The sequence below is a fragment of the Somniosus microcephalus genome, chromosome 16 (genome assembly GCF_052327205.1).
Source record: "Somniosus microcephalus isolate GS21.2 chromosome 16, FLI_Smic_1.0, whole genome shotgun sequence".
In the NCBI taxonomy this organism is placed as follows: Eukaryota; Metazoa; Chordata; class Chondrichthyes; order Squaliformes; family Somniosidae; genus Somniosus; species Somniosus microcephalus.
The window spans coordinates 94167270-94191775 of record NC_141002.1 but is presented as its reverse complement, the minus strand read 5'-3'; the positions used below and the strand labels follow the sequence as shown (position 1 = coordinate 94191775).

The 24506-nt window shown below is 49.0% G+C and overlaps 1 protein-coding gene across 1 annotated transcript in view; it reads right to left on the bottom strand.

Moving 5' to 3' along the window:
* Positions 1-566: 566 nt before the first annotated feature.
* nt5dc3 (5'-nucleotidase domain containing 3) overlaps positions 567-24506 on the bottom strand; it is a 54030-nt gene continuing 30090 nt past the window's right edge. The window contains exons 8-14 of the mRNA XM_086009464.1: positions 18242-18344; positions 17238-17339; positions 16669-16750; positions 13331-13417; positions 10561-10701; positions 9014-9078; positions 567-6928 (exon numbers count right to left, since the gene is read on the bottom strand). Coding sequence (XP_085865590.1) covers positions 6667-6928; positions 9014-9078; positions 10561-10701; positions 13331-13417; positions 16669-16750; positions 17238-17339; positions 18242-18344 — 842 coding nt within the window. The 3' untranslated portion in view covers positions 567-6666. The remainder of the gene's footprint in view (positions 6929-9013; positions 9079-10560; positions 10702-13330; positions 13418-16668; positions 16751-17237; positions 17340-18241; positions 18345-24506) is intronic.

Here is a 24506-nt window from a genome sequence, read left to right as displayed (position 1 = left end):
AGGTGACCAATGGCAGGAGCAGGGGGTTGGTTGGGCAGGAGGTCATAAAACCTCCAGGACTACATCCAAGCAGTGTTGGCGACCATACCTCCACCCCACCCTGCCTCCTCCCAAATCAGGAGGCAAATGGAGTACCCTGAGCTTGGTCGGTGAACCATAACTGAAGTTGGTCACTGCATAATCTGCTGGAAGTTGCAATCTTTGCACTGGAAATGTTATTGAAAACATTTTTCCTTTTAAATATTGTTTGTTCGGAGGTGGGGAAGAGTGCGCGCAACACGTTCAACTGAAGGGAGTCTGGCGAAGGAAAAAAAAGAGTTGCAATTCTCATTCTATATTAAAACAGATCGACAGCTGTAGTGAGAATGCTGGGCGGAATACAAATGCCAGTTAATTCATGAGAAGGCTACAGGCAGGAAAAAAATAAGTCTCCTCTAAATGCCTCTTTTGAGGGCTCCATTTCCAACTGGGCCTTGCAGACTTGGAAGGTTCTGCCAGCGGTATTTTACAAACTGCTAATAAATGGTGAAAGTTGATTTTAAAAGGTACTGAGGTCCTCTCCAAGGTTCTGGTCCTCATACATTTCCTTTATTATTGGCACGGCATACAGAGAAAAAAAACTTCAAATACATTGTAAAAACTTACATCACAGGGACAAGCACCAAACTACAAATGACTGGACTTCGTGGTTTACAGAACTCTTTTCTATAGCAAAGCAAGAAGCACATTGAAACTGCTCCTGTTCACATGCACTTGAACCGATGCAACCTTTCACTTCAATGAAAATTGCAGAGAAGTACATAGGGAAAAAAAAAATCTGATCTATTAATTATCTGCAATTAGCTCTCGTTAGTGCAGAGAAGCACAATTGAATTGCATGTTTTAAACAAAAAATAAACAGGGACTACAAAGTGCATTTCATTGCATAACCTCTGCTTCAACATAAATTTCAAGTCCCTTTCGTAACAAAAATAGAATTTGCACCTCGTAACACAAATTACAAAGGTTGCATGCCCTGCTCATCATCTCATGTTATATAAATACATTTTTTTCCCCGTAAAGTACACCGATAGGAAGAGGAGTCGGTCATTCAGCCCCTCAAGCCTGTTCCACCATTCAGTGAGATCATGGCTGATCTGCGACCTAACTCCATCTACCCGCCTTTGCCCCCCATATCCCTTAATACCTTTGGTTAACAAAAATCTATCAATCTCAGATTTAAAATAACAATTGATCGAGCATTAACTGCCGTTTGTGGAAGAGAGTTCCAAACTTCTACCACCCTTTGTGTGTAGAAGTGTTTCCTAATTTCACTCCTGAAAGGTCTGGCTCTAAATTTTAGACTATGCCCCCTAGTCCTAGACTCCCCAACCAGCAGAAATAGTTTCTCTCTATCTACCCTATCTGTTCCCCTTAATATCTTGAACACTTCAATCAAATCACCCCCTTTCTAAATTCTAGGGAATACAACTCTAGTTCGCATAATCTCTTCGCGTAATTTAACCCTTGAAGTTATTCTGGTAAACCTACGCTGCTCTCCCTCCAAGGCCAATATATCCTTCCTAAGGTGTGGTGCCCAGAACTGCTCCCAGTGCTCCAGGTGTGGTCCAACCAGGGCTTTGTACAGCTGCAGCGTAACTTCTACCCGCTTGTACTCCAGTCCTCTAGATATAAAGGCCAGCATTCCATTAGCCTTTTTGATTATTTTCTGTACCTATTCATGACATTTTAATCGATAGCAAAATACCGCAGATGCTGGAAATCCGAAATAACAACAGAAAATGCTGGAAAAACTCAGCAGGCCAGGCAACATCCGAGGGTTTTGACCTGAAACGTTGACTCTATTTCTCTCTCCATGATGTTGCCTGGCCTGCTGAGTTTTTCCAGCATTTTCTGATGACATTTTAATGATCGATGTACCTGGACCCCCAAGTCTCTTTGGACCTCCACTGTTTTTAGCTTTTCACCATTTAGAAAGTATCCTATTCTATCCTTTTTAGGTCCAAAATGGATGACCTCACATTTGCTTACATTGAAATCCATTTGCCTCAGTTTTGCCCTCACTTAATCTATCAATATCCCTTTGTAATTTTATGCTTCCATTTACACGGTTTATAAAGCCACCTATCTTTGTGTCATCGGCAAACTTGGATACGTGGCTTTCTATCCCATCATCTAAGTCATTAATAAATATGGTGAATAGTTGAGGCCCCAACACAGATCCTTGTGGGACACCACTAGTCACATTCTGCCAATTACAGTGCCTGCCCTCTGTCTCCTGCCACTCAGCCAATTTCCTAACCAGGCCAATGATTTGCCTTCAATTCTATGAGCTTCAACTTTAGTCAACAGTCTCTTATGAGGGACTTTATCAAATGCCTTCTGGAAGTCCATATAAATAACATCCATAGACGTTCCCCTGTCCACTACTTTAGTCACCTCTTCAAAAAAAAAACATTTTAGTCACCTATACCATTACAAAAATCTTTGGAAACCAGTAATTAAAAATGTCAGAGGATTTTAGTGTTGCCTATTTTGATTTTCCTCTTACAATTTAGAAAACGCCACAATTACAATTCCTTGAAAGTATAGTCAGTTAAGATCAACCTTGATCAAAATGCATCTGTCATCAGAAGAGCAAAATACTTAATATAATACAATTATTCCAGTCGCTAGATTATAGAATTATCACTTAAGACCACTCTTTATCAAAACGGATTTTCAATTCAATTGGGAATTAGATTAGAGCTTTGTGGGAAAATTTCAAATCTGTGGATATTAAAGATTAAATTTCCCCGCCATCCCCCCCCCCCCCCAAACTGCAATCGCGACACAGCTGAAAATCACGGGTGGAATCTTCCAAGGGCGTCACGCGCAGCTCATCATAAAATAGGGAGTGCACCGCCCGTGATTCTCCATCCAGTGACATCAATGGACGGAGGCTGGTGGCACGGGGCCTTGGAAAACACATCAAACAAAACAATCTATCAAAAGTGTCCCCTTTTTAAAGGGGATCAAACCATAAACACCTAAATGGTAAGAAACAAAGAAAACTTACCAAATTAAATAAGAATATTATTTCTCGTATCGACAATACACTCCAATCCCTGCGGTGCCCACCGGTCACGGAAGACTTTAATACTTCTATAGCATTTACCGCAGTACCAAAAGACTGGGCGATAGGACTAGCCAAAACCCTTTGGGACTTCGGTTCAGATCCAGCCTGAACGATTAGAATGTAAGTTTCTTCTTGCTGCTGTGTGGAACGGTCCTAATGTGAAATCAAGATTCGGTAGCTTCGGCTCGGCTCCTAGAGGGCAAGAGACCGCAGGACAAAACTATCCCTAATTCAACACTCAAGCACATATAGCTGAAGGAGGGACTGTGATAGCCCACTGGTTTGGGAGATGTATGTATGGGTGAATAGCTGGTGATTTGTGGCATGGATGAGGGACTTCAGTTATGTGGAGCGATTAGAGAGGCTGGGATTGTTCTCCTCAGAGCAGAGAAAGTTAAGGGGAGAAATAAATAGCGGTGTTCAAAATTATGAGGGGTTTTGATAATCGGGAGTTTCCACTGGCAGGAGGGTCGCTAATCGGAGGTCACACATTTAAGCTAATTGGCAAAAAGAATCAGAGGGGAGATGAGGAGAATTTTCTTTTTTTTTATGCAGCAAGTTGTTATGATCTAGAACACACTGCCTGAAAGGGCGGTGGAAGCAGATTCAATTGTAACTTTCAAAAAGGGAATTGGATAAATTCTTGAAAAGGCAAAACGTGTAGGGCAATGGGGAAAGTGCAGGGGAGTGAGACTAATTTTCTTTCGAAGAGCCAGTACGAGCACAGTGGGCTGAATGGCCTCCCTCTGTGCTGTATGATTCAATGAAATTGGAATCAGTCAGATTTTAGGTCTTGAAATTTAGACTTCCTATTTCTCAACCATTGCTTTAGAAGATGTTAATATTGCTGTTACATTTTAAAACTTACTCCGGTTGAATAACGCTGTAAACAAACCATTTTGCCCCATAACATGATCAAGTGTATTTCTGAAGGAATACTGTGCACTTCATAAAACTTGGCACTGAAGGAATAATGCATTCTACATTAAGTAGCGACAAGCTAGCTATTAAGTGTTAAGGTAGCCAATTTGTGTTAAATTTACGTTTGATATGTTGGGCTTCCCTTAAAACAAGAAAGAAAATTCAACTTAGGGAAAAATAGGTTGAGGCTATTTAGAAAAGATGGGAAGGAATAGGGTCAGGCACGCTCTGCGAATGGTGGTTTAAGTACTTTATTCTGAACTTGTTGAACAAGGAGCCATGATAGAAAATCTGTGGGCTATTTCCCAACAATCAGCTCACAGAACGACCAAACACACTGGGCTGGATTTTGTGAATGGGGACGTGATGGAGGCGGGACTCCCACTTTTTGGGTTGTAGTCCCACCTCCATCGATTTCTGGCCAACCCACGCGATTTTCCCTTGATTGACGGGCTCAGTAGGCCAATTAAGGGCCACCTGGCAACAGGTGATGTCAGGGATTGACATTTCATCTGTCAAGAGCTTTTGACAGATGAAATATCAGCGTTTGATAGCTCTGTGAAGCTGTCAAACACTGACAATCTGACTTCTAACTTGAGTCCTTCTCCACCCACTCAGTTAGAAATCTCTCCAGAACAGAAAGCAGAATGCTGCAACTTTTGACAGCTTGCGGCCATTCTGCTTTCTGTGCCGGTGAGATGAGGGACTCCCGAGACCTGAAGGACGGAAGCCTGCATTAGTAAGTAAAGGTAAGTAAAACTTATTTAAACACTTTACACACACCACACACCTCTGCACTCATGCACCCATCACTCACCTGAACACCGGACATCTTGACCCCTCCAAGCCATTCAGCCCGCCTCGCTAACTTGGCGTGGTTTGGAGCCGTCAGGCAGCCCACACTTCAAGGCTAAAAATAGGGATTAGTTCAAAAACTGCCTGTTAACTACCTGTGAATAGGCAGTTAATTGGCACTAATCCCCTTCCCGCCTCAGGAAGGCAGCTTCCAGCACAGGTCGGGTACCCGCCTCCTGGGAAACGGGCATGGAGATGGGTTGGGGGCGGGAAGGGTTCGTGCCCCCCCCCCCCCGATTCTGCAATTTTCCCCCCACTCCCACCTCCAAACCCGCCTCCACGGGGCTTGGAAATTCGAGCCCAATGGCTCACACTGGCTAACGTTGAGATGTTAACGGTTTTATGCCAGCCCTCCGCCTCAGCCCACACTGCGACTCTTGACTTTCCATGCATCCCGCCGCCCTCTCAGCAAGCCTCACTTAGTGGCACAGCGCTCAGTGTCTGGGTCCTCCCCTCTCTGACTCCCTGCCTAACCCTCTTCACTTTACGACTTTCCCTCCTCACTTTTAAAAACCTCAAAACCTACCTTTTTGATCACATTTTCAATCAACTCTACCAATAGCGTCAGTCCATTGTCTCAAATACAAATTGTTGTTTTATGCATTTCCTTAGGGAGCTTTTTGATTACATAGGATATACTGCACAGAACCAGGCCATTTGGCCCAACCAGTCCATACCGGCGTTTATGTTCCACACGAGCCTCTTGAAGAGCATCTTTACTTGTACATATAAAAATAGCCCATGACTTATGCAACGGATCTAGCCAACGACGTGATACAAAACTTACATGTACAGGTAAACAGGAATGACTCTACTGACTAACAAACCAGGACCTGGCAAAGATGAGGGATTTGCCAACATTGCACTTGCTTATATGTGACTCGCACATTTTTTGTGTAGCTGTACAAAAAGGGAAATCCTTCGAAAAGCAATTTCAAAATCAGGAAAGGGGACATTTTGGAGACACAGCACGAGTTAATATTGAAAGTGAATGTTGTGCGTGACAAGCCCTCAAGTCAGTCTCTATATACACACAAATAACAGAAAATGCTGGAAAAACTCAGGGGGCCAGGCAACATCCGTGGAGAGAAATAGAGTCAACGTTTCGGGTCGAAACCCTCCTACAGAACCTATATACACACACTCGGTGCTTACATAAACAGTTTTCCCCTAAAGATCACTCCTCCTGTCTGTACGGACTAAGTGACCTGGCTGTGGAATTCTCCACAGTATCAACACTCAACACAAACCTGCTCCGTGAATACAATGGGAAGGGGGGGGGGGGGGGGGGGGGGGGGAGTACTTGTTCCCAGGTAAAGTGAGCCAATGTCGCTTTTCCAAATCCTAATCCATCCCTTCCTCCCTCTGGAAGGGAAGATTATCAGCTGCCCATCGCCGATGAACGCCTGCGACTCAACAAAGGGCTTACAGTACTTTAGTCCCATCGGGAAGCCAGGCAGATACTCGCAGCCCGGGTACGGGGGAACAACTGGTTACTCAAAAACCACACAAAGAACCTGGCGCCGCTCAACGGGGAAAATGAAGCGGCAAATTTCAGCAGCAGCTGTCCACTTGCACCGCGGAAGCTGAGCTGATCACATTCCAGCAATGCGCAGCCGCAGCCCGCCGAAGTCCAAATACAATAAGAGATTTACAAAAAAAAAAGATTAAAAGCGAAGCTCGGAACTGGTTGTTGGTTTTTTTTTGTTGTTGTGCCGGACCGACGCCTCTCTCGAATCGGTTTTGCAAGTGGCCCCGCCTTTGGCGGTGCCTCATTTAATCTGAGCCACCTCTTCCAGGTAGGGGTTTTTGGCTGTGCCGACGCAGAGCTGGTCCGACCAGAGCGGGGCTTCGTGCTGCAGGGGCGTCCTCCGAGGGTAGAAGGTATTGTGCAGGTTGTAGTTCAGGATGCAGCTCAGGGACGCCATGTATACATCGGCAAAGCGCGAGAGGCGCCGTGAGAAATAGGTGGGATTGTGGTGGGTCCGGAAAATGCTCCCGAACTGGGGGTTAAAGACGGTCTTGGTCAGTTCCCTGAAATATCAAGTAAAGGAGTGGTCAGTGTTCAGAACACAAATAAGTACATTTCTTAATGCACATCAACTAGGAATCACTTTGACCTGTCAACACCTACTGTAAAAGAGGTTTCCCCCCCCCCCACAGAGAAATGCATGGTACAATCTTTCTCATTTTTATTATCACCTCGCCCGAGTTAGAAAGTTCAAGTCCCCACTCCAGGGACTTGAACACATAAATCTAGGCTGACACTCCCAGTGCAGTGCTGAGGGAGTGCCGCACTGTCGGAGGGTGCCGTCTTTCGGGTGAGACGTTAAACCGACGTCTGCCCTCTCAGGCGGACGGAAAAGATCCCGTGACACTATTTCAAAGAAGAGCTGGGGGAGTTCTCCTCGGAGGCCCGGCCAATATTTATCTCTTAGCCAACATCACTAAAACAGATCCAGAAATTCGGGTCGGAGGCTTCCCGCGGGTGCAAGCCCCCGACCTGCAATTACCCAGCGCGCTGGCCGTTGAGCTGTGGGCCCGCGTGGGATTGCGATCCTGGGCCTCCTCCAACTGCTGGCGCGCAGTGCTTGCGTATCCCAGGGGCGCAGTTAGTTCAAAGCGTCCCCTGGGATCACGTGGGCCAAGGGGAGCCAATGGCAGCAGGGAATCTGTATTCATAGATTTGACAGGAAGACCTGTCAAATCTATGAATACAATTCAGCCCCAAAACATAACTAAAACTTCAAATAAATTTTTTTTTTTTTTTAAATCACATTTTTAAAATAACTATAAATTACATAAAATAACTATTTTAACAATAATTTAAATTTTTGAAAAAATTAATTACAGTTTCTAATGGGGCTAAAAATAAACTTACCTTTCTTTAAAGTATTTAAAAATAGTGAACCTGTCGAAAAAATGTTTTTATTTTACTTAATTCACCACTTACCTTGTTAAAAGCAGGCCTTGTGACTGCTTTTTATAAGCGTAGCTCCTGGAGACTTACCCTCCCGGAGAACCCTGCAAAAAAAACGGAAGTTCCAGGCGTACGCGCTGCCTCTCCGGCGCACGCGTTCGACCTGTGAACCCCTTCCTTTAAGGGAACGGAAGTTCCAGTTTCCCGCGCATGGGCAGTGGATGCACGAAACCGGCACTTTCGTTGGGCCTACGGGTGAGTACCCAGCGCGTACTCACCCATGGGGGCCCGAAGTTCTGGCCCATTATCTGGTCATTATCACATTGCTGTTTGTGGGAGCTTGCTGTGCGCAAATTGGCTGCTTGGGCCACTTGGGTCGCCACGAAGGGCTGTCTGTCTGTGCCCGCGGAACCACATCCTCCATAAGTGGCATCATCTTCAGGACAGGAGGAAAGAACATGGAGAATAATATAACACTGAGGAAAGAAAATCGGGAATAGTATTACAGGTAGACTACCCTTTATCCGAACTTCCGAAAACCGAAACCCTCTAAAAACCGAAGGTTTTTTCGGTCAGCGTAAGTCGTGCGCACGACATGACCAGAGTGACGCACGACTTACGCTGAGCAGAGGGTCAGCGTACGTCGTGCGCACGACCCCCTGCGGACCCCCGCCGACCCCCGCCAACCCCCCGCCGACTTACGCTGAGCAGAGGGTCAGCGTAAGTCGTGCGCACGACCCCCCCGCGGACCCCCGCCGACCCCCCTTCCGAAATCCGAAATTTTCCGAAAACCGAAACACAGCTGGTCCCGAGGTTTTCGGATAAAGGATAGTCTACCTGTATAATGTTAAGGAAAGATAATTGGAAATAATATAACATTGAGGTTCACGTATCCAATTCTTGTGCAACAGTTTACAACCGATGTAAAGGCATTTAACTAGTGAGTCTGCTGTAAATGCAAAAGTGCTGTCAGGAGTGTATGGCGGTATTACACACTCACCTCAACTCATGTGTATGGCGGTATTACATAGAAGATAGGAGTAGGCCATTTGGCCCTCGAGCCTGTTCCGCCATTTAATGAAATCATGGCTGATCATCCAAACTCAGTACCCTGTCCCTGCCTTCTCCCCATATACCTTGATCCCTTTAGCCTTAAGAAATATATCTAACTGCTTCTTGAATATATATTACACACTCACCTCAACTCATTTCTCTCTCTTATCCATTCCTGTAACACCATCCGGGACTCTGCATCTTCATAAACCTGAAACAATTTTTAAAAAGCACCAGTTCACCAAATGCCGACAATACATAAAATTGCGTCAGCGAGACAACTTTGATGGAATGATGGATGTGAAACTGAATCCTAAATCTATCGCGGGGGGGGGGGGGGGGGGGGGGGGGGGGGGAGTGTGGGGGGCACCGAAGCATTAACGTGTTGCTGCCGCTCGCTCAATGCGCTGGATTTTCCCCGAGGCGGGAGACCTGGAAGTTTGAGTTTCCCGACACGCTGTGGAGTTTTAACGTCACAGCGTGCGTGTGACAGAAAGGGGCAGTTCCCCAACCGGAAGCCAGCCTGATTGACAGCGGACCAGGAGGCCACAACCACAGGTAGGTGCTGGGCCCGGGACAGTGGGGGGGGAGCGGGTCCAAGTCTGGGGGGGGGGGCCGTCTGATCCCCGACCCCAGGGCTGAGTCCCGATCCCTGGGAGGAGTTCGATCCCAGGGGAAGAGGTCCGATCCCGATCCCCGGGAGGAGTTCGATCTCGGGGGGTCCGATTCCTGTCCCCGGGGAGGGACAGGCTGATGGTGGGGGAGCTCGGGAGGAAACACTCCTGGCTCCTCCAGGCACACAAGGATTGCTGAAATAAAAACAGAAAATGCTGGGAGTACTCAGCAGGTCAGGCAGCATCTATGGAGAGAGAAACAGAGTCAACGGCTCAAATTTCCAAGCCCCATGGAGGCGGGTTTGGAGTGGTGGGAAAATTGCAGAATCGGGGGGCAGGAACCCATCCCGCCCCCATGCCAATGTCCCAGGAGGCGGGTATCCAACCTGTACTGGGAGCCGCCTCCCCGAGGCGGGAAGGGGATTAGTGCCAATTAATTGCCTGTTAACAGGTAGTTAACAGGCAGTTTTTTGCCTAATCCTTATTTTTAGCCCTGAAGTGTGGGCTTCCCCATGGCTCTGAACCACGCCAAGTTAGCGAGGCGGACCGTCGGTCTGCAGGGGTTGGAGGGGTCGAGATGTCCGTTGTGCAGGTGAGTGATGGGTGCATGTGTGCAGAGGTAAGTGTGTGAGGTAAGTGTAAAGTGTTTTAATAACTTTTACTTACCTTTACTTTCTCCTGCAGGCTTCCTTCCTTCAGTTCTCGGGAGTCCCTCAGCTCACCGGCACAGAAAGCAGAATGGCCGCTGAACTGTCAAAAGCTGCAGCCTCTGCTTTCTGGTCTGGAGAGCTCGCTAACTGAGTCTGAGTAGAAGGACTCAAGTTGGAAGACAGATTGTCAGTGTTTGACAGCTTCACAGAACTGCCTCCTGGCAGCGGGTTGGAAGCCTGCACACACCCACCCCGGCGTCCCACCTGAGTGAAAGGTGAAAGTGGGCGGGTTGGAGTCGGGGTTTTACATTTTTACCATTGTCACTGCCCCCCCCCCCCCCCCCCCCGCCACGCCTCCAACCCACCCAGTCGTAGCTGTGAAAATTCTGAAAATTTGCAAATTCAGCGCTGTAAACGGGACACACTTACCTGCATGCGCTCCAGCAGCCCGGTGAGGCCCTGCAGCCACACGACCACCTGGCTGTACTGCTCCGTGTTCATGGTTTTAATCTCCGATCGTAGCTCTGGAATAATCCCGCCCGTCCTCCAGCCATGCTTCAAGGTCAGATCCTATCGTGACAGAAAGGCACGGTCAGTTAGTTACACGCAGCGCACCTTGTACTTACTGAAGTACAAACAAGACACCTTTCCTCAGTTTTTGAAGACAGAAGATTTTTCTTTACTGCATTGGGCATCTGTAACCTCAATGACATCAGACAATCTCTACCAATTGGACGAATGGAGGAAAGGCTTTAACATTAAATAACACAATATACAAAGTCCTACAACCATATCAAAAAATCACTTCAAGTAAACTACTTTTAACCAGAACCCGAAAACTTCTTCAACAAACAAATACCAGTTCAACGCCAGTCCTATTGGCAGTCTAATAACTCCTTGTCCGCGGTCCCTTTAAACTGGCTGCGCGGCCGCCAACGTTTTCGTTAAGCTGCGCGGCGGTCCGTACGGCTTGTCTGGAGGTCCCGCGCAGGCCGGACACCGGCTTTTCAATGGGACATTTCGCACCTGCCCGAAAAGGGACCACGCACCCAAAAAAAAACAGTTACTGCTGCCAACGCACTGGAAGCTGCGCAAAAGCGTTCTGCGCATAGTTGTTAATTTTCATAAGCCGACAGAAACGCGAATTCAACTTTTAATTTTTATTTTCTTCTGCTCAGTTCGGCAGCAGCGAGCTCTTTCCCTGCTTCCCTCCCCTCCTTTCTCTCTCACCAATCTGTGGGAAGTCCGGCAAGAAGGGACAGTCTTCTCTTCTCTTCTTAGGCAGTCCCTCGGGACCGAGGATGACTTGCTTCCACATTAAAAATGAGTTCGCAGGTGACTGATGAGTCCAATGTGGGACCTACAGTCTCTGTCACAGGAGGGGCAGATGGTGGTTGAAGGGGCGGGTGGGTGGGGTGCTTGGGTTGACGTGCGCTCCTTGTGCTTGGCTTCCGCTTGCTCCCGGCGAAGAGACTCGAGGTGTTCGGCGCCTTCCCGAATGCTTCTCCTCCACTTTGTGCGGTCTTGGGCCAGGGATTCCCAGGTGTTGGTGGGGATGTTGCACTTTTTCAAGGAGGCTTTGAGGGTGTCCTTGAAGCGTTTCCTCTGCCCACCTGGGGCTCTCTTGCCATGTCAGAGCTCCGAGTAGAGCGCTTGTTTTGGGAGTCTCGTATCGGGCATGCGGAATGTCATAAATCGCAACTTCTACAAGAAGTAACTCAGGAAGTACTACTGAACGGCCAGCTGAGGGCGCCGCCCGAGGAGTATAAATACTAGGGCGTGGGACCAGCTTGGCCAGAGACAGTTTGGAAACAGGAAGCTAGTGGCTACTAACTAGACCTCCATGTTTTGTTACAAGTCGATTAAAGCCTTACTTTATGTACAACCAAGTGCGTAGTGAGTCTTTATTACATCACGGACGATGTGGCCCGTCTATCGGAGCTGATTGAGCGTGGTCAAAGCTTCGATGCTGGGGATGTTGGCCTGAGCAAGAACACGGACGTTGGTGCGCCTATCCTGCCAATGGATTTGCAGGATCTTGCGGAGGCAGCGTTGGTGGTACCTCTCCAGTGCTTTGAGGTGCCTGCTGTACATGGTCCATGTCTCGGAGGCATACAGCAGGGCGGGTATCACTGCTGTCCTGTAGCCCATGAGCTTGGTGCTGGTTTTGAGGTCCTGGTCTTCAAACACTCTCTTCCTCAGGCGACCGAAGGCTGCACTGGCACACTAAAGGCAGTGTTGGAAGGGATAGTGTACATTTTTTGTGTGTTGTTTTTTTTCTTAAATGGACGTTGTGGAGGTTACTTTAAGGCGCCCGGTTGCCTCTAAAGCACAATTAGAACAAAGCGGGTTGGCTGTCAAATGTCTATAAAAAGCTAGCTTGGTGTATTCAGGCAATTGTTGGAGGTGTTTTCTCTGTGATGGCGACAATATTTGCTTTTCTGTCAGCGAACAACCCAAAAAAAAAACACCGGGGCTGAGCGCGCGCGTAACGACTTTATTCCGTTGGCAGCAGGCGCGTCACAAAAAAAAAAAATCGGGGGAAACGTTGGCGGCCGCAGCAGGCGCGGAATCTGCCAGCTGCCGCAGCTGGTGAGCGGCCTGCGCGGGACCATCCAATTGGTGAGCAGCCTGCGCAGGACCGTCCGATTGGTGAAAGGCCTGCGCGGGACCATCCGATTGGTGAATGGCCTGCTCGGGACCATCCGATTGGTGAGCGGCCTGCGCAGGACCATCCGATTGGTGAACGGCCTGCTCGGGACCATCCGATTAGTGAATGGCCTGCGTGGGACCATCCGATTGGTGCGCAGCCTTGAAGGGGGGAGGTGGGGGCGACATCGATCCTTACGCGACCACGCAAAATAATTTCAACAACAGGCGAAACCTGATTGATCAGCATTTTAAGGGAGCTCAGGATATTTGATCTAGGGCAATAAAAACCATTTGCGTGTGTACGGATAGATAAAACAGAAGGGGGCAATGCAAACTCTCAACGTACTGAGTAGCAGCCCAATTGTGTTGCAGGTATTTTTTGTCACATCGATTAAAATGGTGCTGCCTCTCTCCGCTCTCCCCCTTCCCCCCTCCATACCTCCCCTTCAGTACATGATAAATGAACATCAAAACAAACACCACTATATTTTGTATACAGATGTACAGGTACTTTGATTTAATCCATGATAGTACGGTTTATACTCACAGCTAGATCACTGTAAATGTGATCCCCAAAATAAAGCACCTTCGAACCAGTCCAGCCAGTGAGTTTTAGAAACTCATACAAGTTGCCCTGGGGTGAAAACCAAAATCCAAGATTAAAACGCAGTGCAGACTTAAATCCAAAGGCCCCCCGCTCAGCCCCTCCCAAAAGAAATGGCCGCATCTGAAGTAAATAGTGAGTGGAAACTCTGACACACAGATCCTAAGTGAGAATGTGGCATCGTCAGCAAGTGCGGGCCCAAGGAACAGGAAGCAGCATTGATCACTGCGTTATTCTTAACCAGTAATACATAAGCTCACAAATAAGGACGCAGGCCAGCATCTGCGAGCCTTCGGGGTGGGGCAGGGTGCGGAGGGGAGCGGGCGGGTCGGGGGACCTCCTCGTGGGACTGCTCCTGGGCCTGGCCAAAGTGGTCATTAACAGGGTCCAGGCAGCGGGCGGTCGAGGGGGTGGTTCAGCCCGATTGCCTGCCTCTCTTCCGCGGCTGTGCTCGCGCCGGGGCGGCCCTGGAGATGGAGCACGCGGTGTCCGCTGGCAAGCTCGAGGCCTTCCGAGACCGGTGGGCGCCGCGGGGACTGGAGTGCATCATCAACCCGGCCAATGTAATTTTGATTCAATTTGATAAGTTTTATTTAAAGTTCTTTTAAGTTACAGTTAAATGGTAGAACAAAAAGAGGTCGGGGTGGGGCGGAACTTAAGAGTTGATGAAGAAATCAATAATGAGGCAATAACTTCCAGCAACAGGGTGAAAGGTCCATTTTGTTAGTATAGTTTAAAGAGGTGGCTCCAAATCTTTTAAGTTAAGGGCTGCATAAATGGAGGGGGAATTGTGCTTATTTTGCACTAAGTTTTTATACCTGCTTACTTTGTATATTGTAACATGCAAAAAAAGGTGAAAATCAGAAAGAGACACCGGCCCATTTAGTTTAGTGCAAACACGTCTGAACTAATAATTACGGATGATGAAGCTCTATAAATGAAATACAATCGACGGGCTAGATACTGGTCTCGGGCAGTTCCATTCAGTTGCATTGACTGCAGTGAAGCCGATTATCAGGCGTTGTGTATAACAGGCGGACGATACCGCCCGAATGGCGCCACCGCCCGAGGTGAATTTCCTCGCCAAAATCACTTAGCGTAAGTCATTTAATTCAAATTATCCGATCATTCAACCATTTTTTTTCTCTCCACGCACTAAACTCCCACCTTGCAGCGTTATTTACTTTGCTTAATTCGAATTACTGGCTAATTACATTTTTAGCACAGGAAAAAAAAACACCTTGAATTTGTCTCTTCTGCCATTAGAATAATTCTGCACCTCTTTCAGAAATGGTGCCCAGAAAGGCCAGCATTTATTGGCCCATCCCTAAATGCCCTTAAGTGGGTGCTGATGAAGGCATTTTTTTTTTCCTTCTTAGGCAGTCCCTCGGAACCGAGGATGACTTGCTTCCACATTAAAAATGAGTTTGCAGGTGACTGATGAGTCAATGCGGGACCTACAGTCTCTGTCACAGGTGGGGCAGACGGTGGTTGAAGGGGCAGGGGGGGGTGGGGTGCTTGGGTTGACGTGCGCTGCCTGCGCTTGGCTTCCACTTGCTCCCGGTGAAGAGACTCGAGGTGTTTGGCGCCTTCCCGGATGCTTCTCCTCCACTTTGTGCGGTCTTGGGCCAGGGATTCCCAGGTGTCAGTGGGGATGTTGCACTTTTTCAAGGAGGCTTTGAGGGTGTCCTTGAAGCGTTTCCTCTGCCCACCTGGGGCTCTCTTGCCGTGCCGGAGCTCCGAGTAGAGCGCTTGTTTTGGGAGTCTCGTATCGGGCATGCGGACGATGTGACCCGTCCATCGGAGCTGATCGAGCGTGGTCAAAGCTTCGATGCTGGGGATGTTGGCCTGAGCGAGAACACTGACGTTGGTGCGCCTATCCTGCCAATGGATTTGCAGGATGAAGACAACTGAGTGGCTCGCTCGGCCATTTCAGAGGACAGTTAAGAGTCAACCACATTGTTGTGGATCTGGAGTCACATGTAGGCCAGACCAGGTAAAGAATCTTCCTAAAGGACATTAGTGAACCAGTTGGGTTTTTACAACAATCCGGTAGTTTTATGGTCACCATTACTGATACTAGCTTTTTTTATTCCCGATTTATTTAATTGAATTTAAATTCCCCATTTGCCGTGGTGGGATTTAGAACTCAGCGTCCCTGGACTACAAGTCCAGTAACATGGCCACTATGCTACCATACGGTACTGTGGATTGTACAGGAAACTTTCGATTTACCGGCACCTAAATAACCGGAAATCTCGGTTAACCGGCAAAATGCAGGAGTAGGTTCAGGTAAGTTTTATTACTTGCCTTCCTCCATGTGTTGCTGTGCAAGGGTGTGGCTGCAGCTGTTGCTAAGCTACAGAGATGCTTGCAACTTGTAGCCATTGTTTTGAACCTGTTGCTAAGCAACAGGGTTTGTTGCTTTATACGGAGCTCTCAGCTCCGTATCTTTTACGATAGCTTTCGGTTATCCGGAATTTTTGATGAACCGGCACCACGTCGGTCCCGGATAAAAAAAAGTTTCCTGTAGTAAAGTGTACACTGTCAAATATGAGGCAGAGTTTCTACAGTGAACTGTTTTATTTTGACACTGAAATGAAGTGGCTTTGTTGTCAGTTCTAACATATGATGCCGAGGTTGCAATTATTTGTGATACAAAAACAAAAGGATCATGCAGGTCATTTTTTGCTAACTACAAAACCACTTTCAACGTTAAGGTATGATTAGAATGGATCTGATCACATTATACCGATACATAGAATCATAAAAATTTACAGCACAGAAGGAGGCCATTCGGCCCATCGTGTCTGTGCCGGCCGACAAAGAACTATCCACCCCAATCCCACTTTCCAGCACTTGGTCCGTAGCCCTGTAGGTTACGGCACTTCAAGTGCATATCCAAGTACTTTTTAAATGTGATGAGGGTTTCTGCCTCTACCACCCTTTCAGGCAGTGAGTTCCAGACCCACCACCACCCTCTGGGTGAAAAACATTCTCCTCAACTCCCCACTAATCCTCCTACCAATTACTTTAAATCTATGCCCCCTGGTTACTGACCCTTCTGCTAAGGGAAATAGGTCCTTCCTATCCATGCCCCTCATAATTTTATACATCTCAATTAGGTCTCCCCTCAGCCTCCTCTGTTCCAGAGAAAACAATACATCAGATACTCTGTCTTAGAAACCAGAAGTGCTTATGGTGGGGTCAATCCTTGAACACAGGATGTAACACAGGTAAAAAGTAACGGTTTAAGAAATGGACTGAATAAAGGGATTTACCTGTTTGTAGATCTGCCCTTTCTCCAATTTGCTGATTTTGTCCCAGTGCAGTTTATCTACTTGATTCGCTCTCCTGAATGGTCTATAGAACAACAACAACAACTTGTACTTATATAGCGCCTTTAACGTAGTAAAACATCCCAAGGCGCTTCACTGGAGTATTTTAAGACAAAAAATTTGACAGCGATCCACATAAGGATAAATTAGGGCAGGTGACCAAAAGCTTGGTCAAAGAGGTAGGTTTTAAGGAGCGTCTTAAAGGAGGAAAGAGAGGTAGCGAGGCGGAGTGGTTTAGGCAGGGAATTCCAGAGCTTAGGGCCTAGGCAACAGAAGGCACGGCCACCAAAGGTTGAGCGATTATAATCAGGGATGCTCAAGAGGGCAGAATTAGAGGAGCGCAGATATCTCGGGGTAGGGTTTGTGGGACTGAAGGAGATGACAGAGATAGGGAGGGGAAGAAAAATTAAAGAACTTTCAACACAAGTTTTTGAACTTTACCGGAGAGCTTTACCACCCCCTCCCAAAAGCGCGGCAATGGTCCTGTTCCTGTATAATCCTATCGCACTTACCTTCGCTTGTCATTGAAGAATGCTGGCTTGTCAGCCTGTACAATGATGATGTCAAATAGGTCACGCCAGTCTTTGCCAACAATGTACTGCATTCCTTTATCACTATCACAAAGCAAACACAGGCACAGTTAATGCATCAAAAATATCTTGCCGTTCACAGTTTAATTACTGGCAGTGCAAATTTCTCAAAAAAGGAGAAAAGATGAGACTTTAAACCGAGGCCCCGTCTGTTCTCTCAGGTGGACGTAAAAGATCCCAGTGTATAACATTAGGAGGGGCCTGGATAGAGTGGATAGGAAGGACCTATTTCTCTTAGCAGAGAGGTCAATAACCAGAGGACACAGATTTAAGGTGATTGGCAAAAGAACCAAAGGCGACATGAGGAAAAACATTTTTTTACGCAGCGAGTGGTTAGGATCTGGAATGCACTGCCTGAAAGAGCGGTGGAGGCAGACTCGATCGCGGCTTTCAAAAGGGAGTTGGAGAAGTATCTGAAGGAAAAAAAATTTGCAGGGCTACGGGGAAAGGGCAGGGGGAGTGGGACTAGCTGAAGTGCTCTTGCAGAGAGAGCTCGACGGGCTGAATGGCCTCCTCTGCTGTAACCATTCTATGATTCTATAACCAGAGGGCATAGATTTAAAGTAATTGGTAGAAGGATTAGAGGGGAGTTGAGGAGAAATTCTTTCACCCAGAGGGTGGTGGGGGTCTGGAACTCACTGCCTGAAGGGGTGGTAGAGGCAGAAACTCTCATCACATTTAAAAAGTACTTGGATATGCACTTGACGTGCCGTAACCTGCAAGGCTACGGACCAAGAGAATGGAAAGTGGGATTAGGCTGGATAGCTCTTTTTCGGCCGGCACAGATACGATGGGCCAAATGGCCTCCTCCTGTACCATAAACTTCTATGATTCTGTGAAAATATTTTTGCTCAAGTTACATATTTCCCTATTTGTAGGGCAGATCATCATTTTCACACAATAATGAAATCAGTGAAGCTACTTACACAAAGCTAAAAGGGCTGTTTGTTATGAGGAAAAGTTTCTTGCCACTGTCAATCAACCTTCCCAACACAACACCTGTTTTCTCCTCATGCGATATGTATTTTTCTGATTTGAAAAGAAAGGCATCACAGTACAGTTAGCAAGATTTTTTGCATGCCACAACATTTCAATTTGCACAGTACATGCAGCTACAGACCGTGCAACATGTGTGCTTGCACTGTGTTAGAATACAATGGTACTCAAGTCGAGTACAAAAATCTAGGCTGACACTCCAGTGCAGTGCTGAGGGAGTGCTGCACTGTCGGAGGTGCCGTCTTTCAGATGAGATGTTAAATCGAGGCCCCGTCTGCTCTCGCAGGTGGATGTAAAAGATCCCAGGGCACTATTTTGAAGAACAGCAGGGGGAGCTCTCCCGGGTGTCCTGGGCCAATATTTATTCCTCAAATCAACATCACTAAAAAAACAACAGATTATCTGGTCATTATCACATTGCTGTTTGTGGGAGCTTGCTGTGCACAAATTGGCTGCTGCGTTTCCTACATTACAACAGTGACTACACTTCGAAAAAGTACTTCATTGGCTGTAAAGCGCTTGGGGACGTCCTGAGGTTGTGAAAGGTGCTATAGAAATGCAAGTCTTTCTTTATTTTCTTTAAATTAAGTGCCAGGCAATGACTATCTCCAACAAGCGAGAGTCTAACCACCTGCCCATGATATTCAACGGCATTACCATCGCTGAATCCCCCACCATCAACATCCTGGGGGTCACCACTGACCAGAAACTTAACTGGACCAGCCACATAAATACTGTGGCAACAAGAACAGGTCAGAGGCTGGGTAATCTGCGGCGAGTGTCTCACCTCCTGACTCCCCAAAGCCTTTCCACCATCCACAAGGCACAAGTAAGGAGTGTGATGGAATACTCTCCACTTACCTGGATGAGTGCAGCTCCAACAACACTCAAGAAGCTCGACACCATCCAGGACAAAGCAGCCTGCTTGATTGGCACCCCATCCACCATCTTAAACATTCACTCCCTCCACCACTGGCGCACCGTGGCTGCAGTGTGTACCATCTACAAGATGCAGTGCAGCAACTCGCCAAGGCTTCTTCGGCAGCACCTCCCAAACCCGCGACCTCTTCCACGTAGAAGGACAAGGGCAGCAGGCACATGGGAACACCACCACCTCCAAGTTCCCCTCCAAGTCACACACCATCCTGACTTAGAAGTATATCGCCGATCCTTCATCGTCACTGGGTCAAAATCCTGGAACTCCCTCCCTAACAGCACTGTGGGAGTACCTTCACCACACAGACTGCAGCGGTTCAAGAAGGCGGCTCACCACCACCTTCTCAAGGGCAATTAGGAATGGGCAATAAATGCTGGCCTTACCAGCGATGCCCACAGCCCATAAACGAATAAAAAAAACTAAGTGCACAAGTTTGTCTCACTAAATTGCAGTTGGACTGTCAGTGGTATAGATTAGATAACTCACCCATGGGTAGCTCTTCCTTGAATGATACTTTAAATACTAGTCAAGCATTCAGGTAATTGTCTGGGGAAAAGGTGGGGAGGGGTGTGATTTTATAAGTCCGCGATGAGTCTTGCTAGATTGCAGCACAAATCAGACATTCGAGCACACACTGCCCACAATTTTCTAACTATTGCATTATAATAGTCTGAAAATTGGAGTGAAGGGTGGTGGCGGGGGGGTCGGGCAGTGGATGTTTGAATTTGCACTTTATGCTGATGACAGACAAGACTCCTCCGCCAGTGACACGAACCGATAGCAATGTTCCAGTTAAGCTGCACGGCCGTGCAGCGGTCTGGAGGTCCCGTGCAGCCGTCTCGCCTGTTTTTAAAATGGAAAAACCGCGCATGCGCAAAATTTTGAATGGGCCGTGCAGCCTATTAAAGGGGCCGCACGGCCCCCCCCAAAAAAAATCAGAGGGAACACCAACCCGTACTATCACACCCTGGTATCTAACATCGCGACAACTTGATTTGCTGAAAAAACAGCCTTTGGAGTCCGTTTTCAAATCAGAGTCTCCCGCCCTCCAATAGGAGCCTGGCTGTAATATTGAATCTTTTCAACTTAAAACAGGACTTGGGAAAATTATATACATTCGTTAAAATAAAGGATATTTGCTACAAAGGAAGAAAGTTAAAATAAACGCAAGAGAACATAAAACATAGGAGCAGGAGTTGGTCATTCGGCCACTCGAGTCTGCTCCGCCATTTTAATGAGATCATGGCTGATCTCATCTTGGCCTCAACTCCACTTCGCTGCCCACTCCCCATAACCCTTGACTCCCTTACCTTTCAAAAATCTGTCTATCTCCACCTTAAATATATTCAATGACCCAGCCTCCACAGCTCTCCGGGGAAGAGAATTCCAAAGATTCACGACTCTGAGAGAAGAAATTCCTCCTCATCTCCGTCTTAAATGGGCGGCCCCTTATTCTGAAACTATGCCCCCCAGTTCTAGATTCCCCTGATGCGCCATCAATTACTCAAAAGACTGAAGTTGAGCGAGTAACAACCAGGCTTTTATTAACTAAAGAATGAAGGTCTTGTCTCGAGTGGTTGACCCGTCCAGAATACTAAGGGACTGGGAGGTAGTCACTTATATACCTGGAATAGTGGGAGGAGTCAGCCGAGGCATGTCCAGACCTGTACCTAGTGGAACACACATACACATACAGACAGGTATAACAGTGGTTTACCACATTCACCCCTTGTTTAAAAATGAGTCCGGCGGGGTGAAGTGTATTTAAAAGTTCGTGTATTGGAGTCTCTCCGGAGGTCTTGTCTGCCGCTGTGATCGACGTGGCGACGGCAGGGGTGGTGGAGCTTCCGGCGTCGCGTCCCGTGTAGGCTGGGGCCCTGGAGTGTAGTCCTCGTGGGTGACGGTCCAAGGCGAGCCGGCTGCTGGGGTTGGATATCGGGTCGTGGGGGCGGGGGGGGGGGGGTGGTAATGGGTAGTGGGTTACAGCGGTCCCCGAGGGTGTCGTGGGGGGGGGGGGGGGGGTGGTAATGGGTAGTGGGTTACAGTGGTCCCCAAGGGTGCGAGGTCTCGTATGGAGACTGTGTCCTCCCGCCCGTCCGAGTACGCAATGTAAGCGTACTGGGGGTTGGCGTGGAGGTGGTCGACCCTCTCGACCAGGGGGTCCGTTTTATTGGTCCTCACGTGTCTGCTCAGTAGTACCGGCCCTGGGGACGTCAGCCATGGCGGTAACGCTGTCCCCGATGTGGACTTCCTTGGGAAGACAAACATTTTCTCGTGAGGGGTGGCATTGGTGGCAGTGCAGAGCAGTGACCGAATCGAGTGGAGCGCATCGGGGAGCACCTCCTGCCAGCGGGAGGTCGGAAGGCCCCTAGACTTTAAGGCTAGTAGGGCGGCCTTCCAAACTGTTGCATCTCTCTTTCCACCTGTCCGTTCCCCCGGGGGTTGTAACTGGTGGTCCTGCTTGTGGCTATACCCCTAGCGAGCAGGTACTGGCGGAGTTCGTCGCTCATAAACGATGAGCCCCGGTCGCTATGGATATAGCTGGGGAAACCGAACAGGGTGAAGAGGCTGTTCAGACATTTAATGACCGTGGCACTGGTCATGTCCGGGCAGGGGATAGCGAACGGGAAACGGGAGTACTCGTCAATGATGTTGAGGAAGTACACATTGCGGTCGGAGGAGGAGAGAGGCCCTTTAAAATCGACGCTCAGGCGTTCGAAAGGGAGAGTGGCTTTTATCAGGTGGGCTCTGTCTGGTCTATAAAAGTGCGGTTTGCACTCAGCGCAGACTTGGCAGTTCTTGGTCATGGTCCTGACCTCCTCAATGGAGTAAGGCAGGTTGCGGGCCTTGATGAAGTGGAAGAACCTGGTGACCCCCGGGTGGCAGAGGTCATTGTGGAGGGCCCTCAGCCTATCGATCTGTGCGCTGGCGCAGGTGCCACGCGATAGGGCATCTGGGGGTTCATTGAGTTTCCCAGGCCGGTACAAGATCTCGTAATTGTAGGTGGAAAGTTTGATTCTCCACCTCAAGATCTTGTCATTTTTGATTTTGCCCCTCTGCTTGTTGTTGAACATAAAAGCAACTGAACGCCAGTCAGTGAGCAGGGTAAATCGTTATCCGGCCAGGTGGTGCCTCCAATGACGCACAGCCTCCACAATAGCCTGGGCCTCCTTCTCGACCGCAGAGTGTCTGGTCTCCGGGCCCTGGAGGGTTCATGAGAAGAATGCCACAGGCCTCCCCGCCTGATTAAGGGTGGCGGCCAGAGCGAAGTCGGACGCATCGCTTTCCACCTGGAAGGGGATGGATTCGTCCACTGCGTGCATGGTGGCTTTGGCAATGTCCTCCTTGATACGGTGGAAGGCCGAGCGGGCCTCTGCCATCAGGGGAAAAGAGGTGGATTTGATCAGCGGACGGGCTTTGTCTGCATAGTAGGGGACCCACTGGGCGTAGTAGGAAAAAAACCCTAGGCACCTCTTCAGAGCTTTTAGGCAGTGGGGCAGTGGGAGTTCCATAAGGGGACGCATCCGGTCCGGGTCGGGACCGATGACCCCGTGTTCCACAACACAGCCAAGGATGGCGAGGCGGTCTGTGCGGAATATGCACTTCTCCTTGTTATATGTCAGGTTCAGGAGTTGGGCGGTGCGGAGGAATTTCTCGAGGTTTGCGTCATGGTCCTGCAAGTCATGGCCGCAGATGGTCACATTGTCTAGGTAAGGGAAAGTGGCCTGCAGCGCGTTTTGATCGACCATCCGGTCCATCTCCCTTTGGAAGACGGAGACCCCGTTAGTAACGCCAAAGGGAACCCTAAGGAAGTGATAGAGGCGGCCGTTTGCCTCAAAAGCAGTATACTGGCGGTCTTCGGGGCGGATGGGGAGCTGGTGGTACGCTGATTTCAGGTCAATGGTCGAAAAGACACAGTACTGCGCGATCTGGTTGACCATGTCAGCTATGCGGGGGAGTGGGTAGGCGTCCAGCAGGGTGTAGCGGTTTATTGTTTGGCTGTAGTCGATGACCAGGCGTTGTTTCTCGCCGGTCTTAACGACCACAACCTGGGCTCGCCAGGGGCTGGAGCTGCCCTCAATAATCCCCTCCTTCAGGAGCCGCTCCACTTCGGTTTTGATGAAAACCCTGTCCCCGGCACTGTATCGCCTGCTCTTTGTGGCGATGGGCTTACAGTCGGGGGTGAGGTTAGCAAACAGTGGGGGGGGTGGGACTCTGAGTGTGGAGAGGTTGCATCTGGTGCACGGCGGGCAATTTGGAGGCTGCTGGCTGCGGACTGTGAGTGGGGGGAGGGGGCCACCGTACGCCATCGTAACGCTTTTGAGGTGGCACTGGAAATCCAACCCCAGTAGAACGGCAGCGCAAAGTTGGGGCAGGACCAGGAGTTTAAAATTATTGAACACAGTCCCGTCTACTACTAGTGTCACCACGCAGTAGCCGCCAATGTCCGCTGACTGGGACTCGGCGGCCATAGAAATCCGCTGGTGCGCAGGCAGGACTGGGAGAGAGCAATGCCGCACCGTGTCGGGGTGGATGAAGCTCTCTGTGCTCCCGGAGTCAAAAAGGCAGTTTATTGCATGGCCGTTTACCTTAACGTCCATTTTGGACCGAGCTAGTTGGTGCGGTCTCGTTTGGTCCAGCGTAACAGAGGCCAGCGTAGGGGTCGGTGTGTCGCTGCGGGTATCAGATGGGGGGGGGGGGGGGGGGGGTTGGCGGCCTGCTGCGTCCCGGCTGGTGTCCAAGATGGCGGCGTCCATGATTCCCATGTGGCTGGAGTCGTCCAAGATGGCTGCTGCTGCGGTGGTTCGCACATGGCTGGGGAGGCCCAAGATGGCGGCCCGCACGGCCCACACGCGGCACTGCTGGCGTTCGGGGTGGCTTTGGCCTTGCAGACGCTAGCGTAGTGTCCCTTTTTCCCGCAGCCCGAGCAGGTCGCATTCTTCGCCGGGCAGCGCACTCTGGGGTGTTTGGCCTGGCCACAGAAGTAGCATTTCTGGCCTTGGGATACTGCTGTCTGGCTTTGGGACACTGCTGCGGTGGTTGGGCCGTTGTTGGGCTGTGGCTGGGGTGGCACGGTGCTATGGGGCTGTCCTACCGTGTCCCAGGTTGTCGTTCCCCGCGGCGTCCACGGTGCAGAGGAGTAGGCATCCATGCCCCGGTAGGCTGCGTCCAGCGTTAGTGCGATTTCGGAGGCTTTGTCGAGGGTGAGGTCACTCTGCTCCAGCAGTCGCTGTCGGGTGTAGTTGGACCTGTGGCCC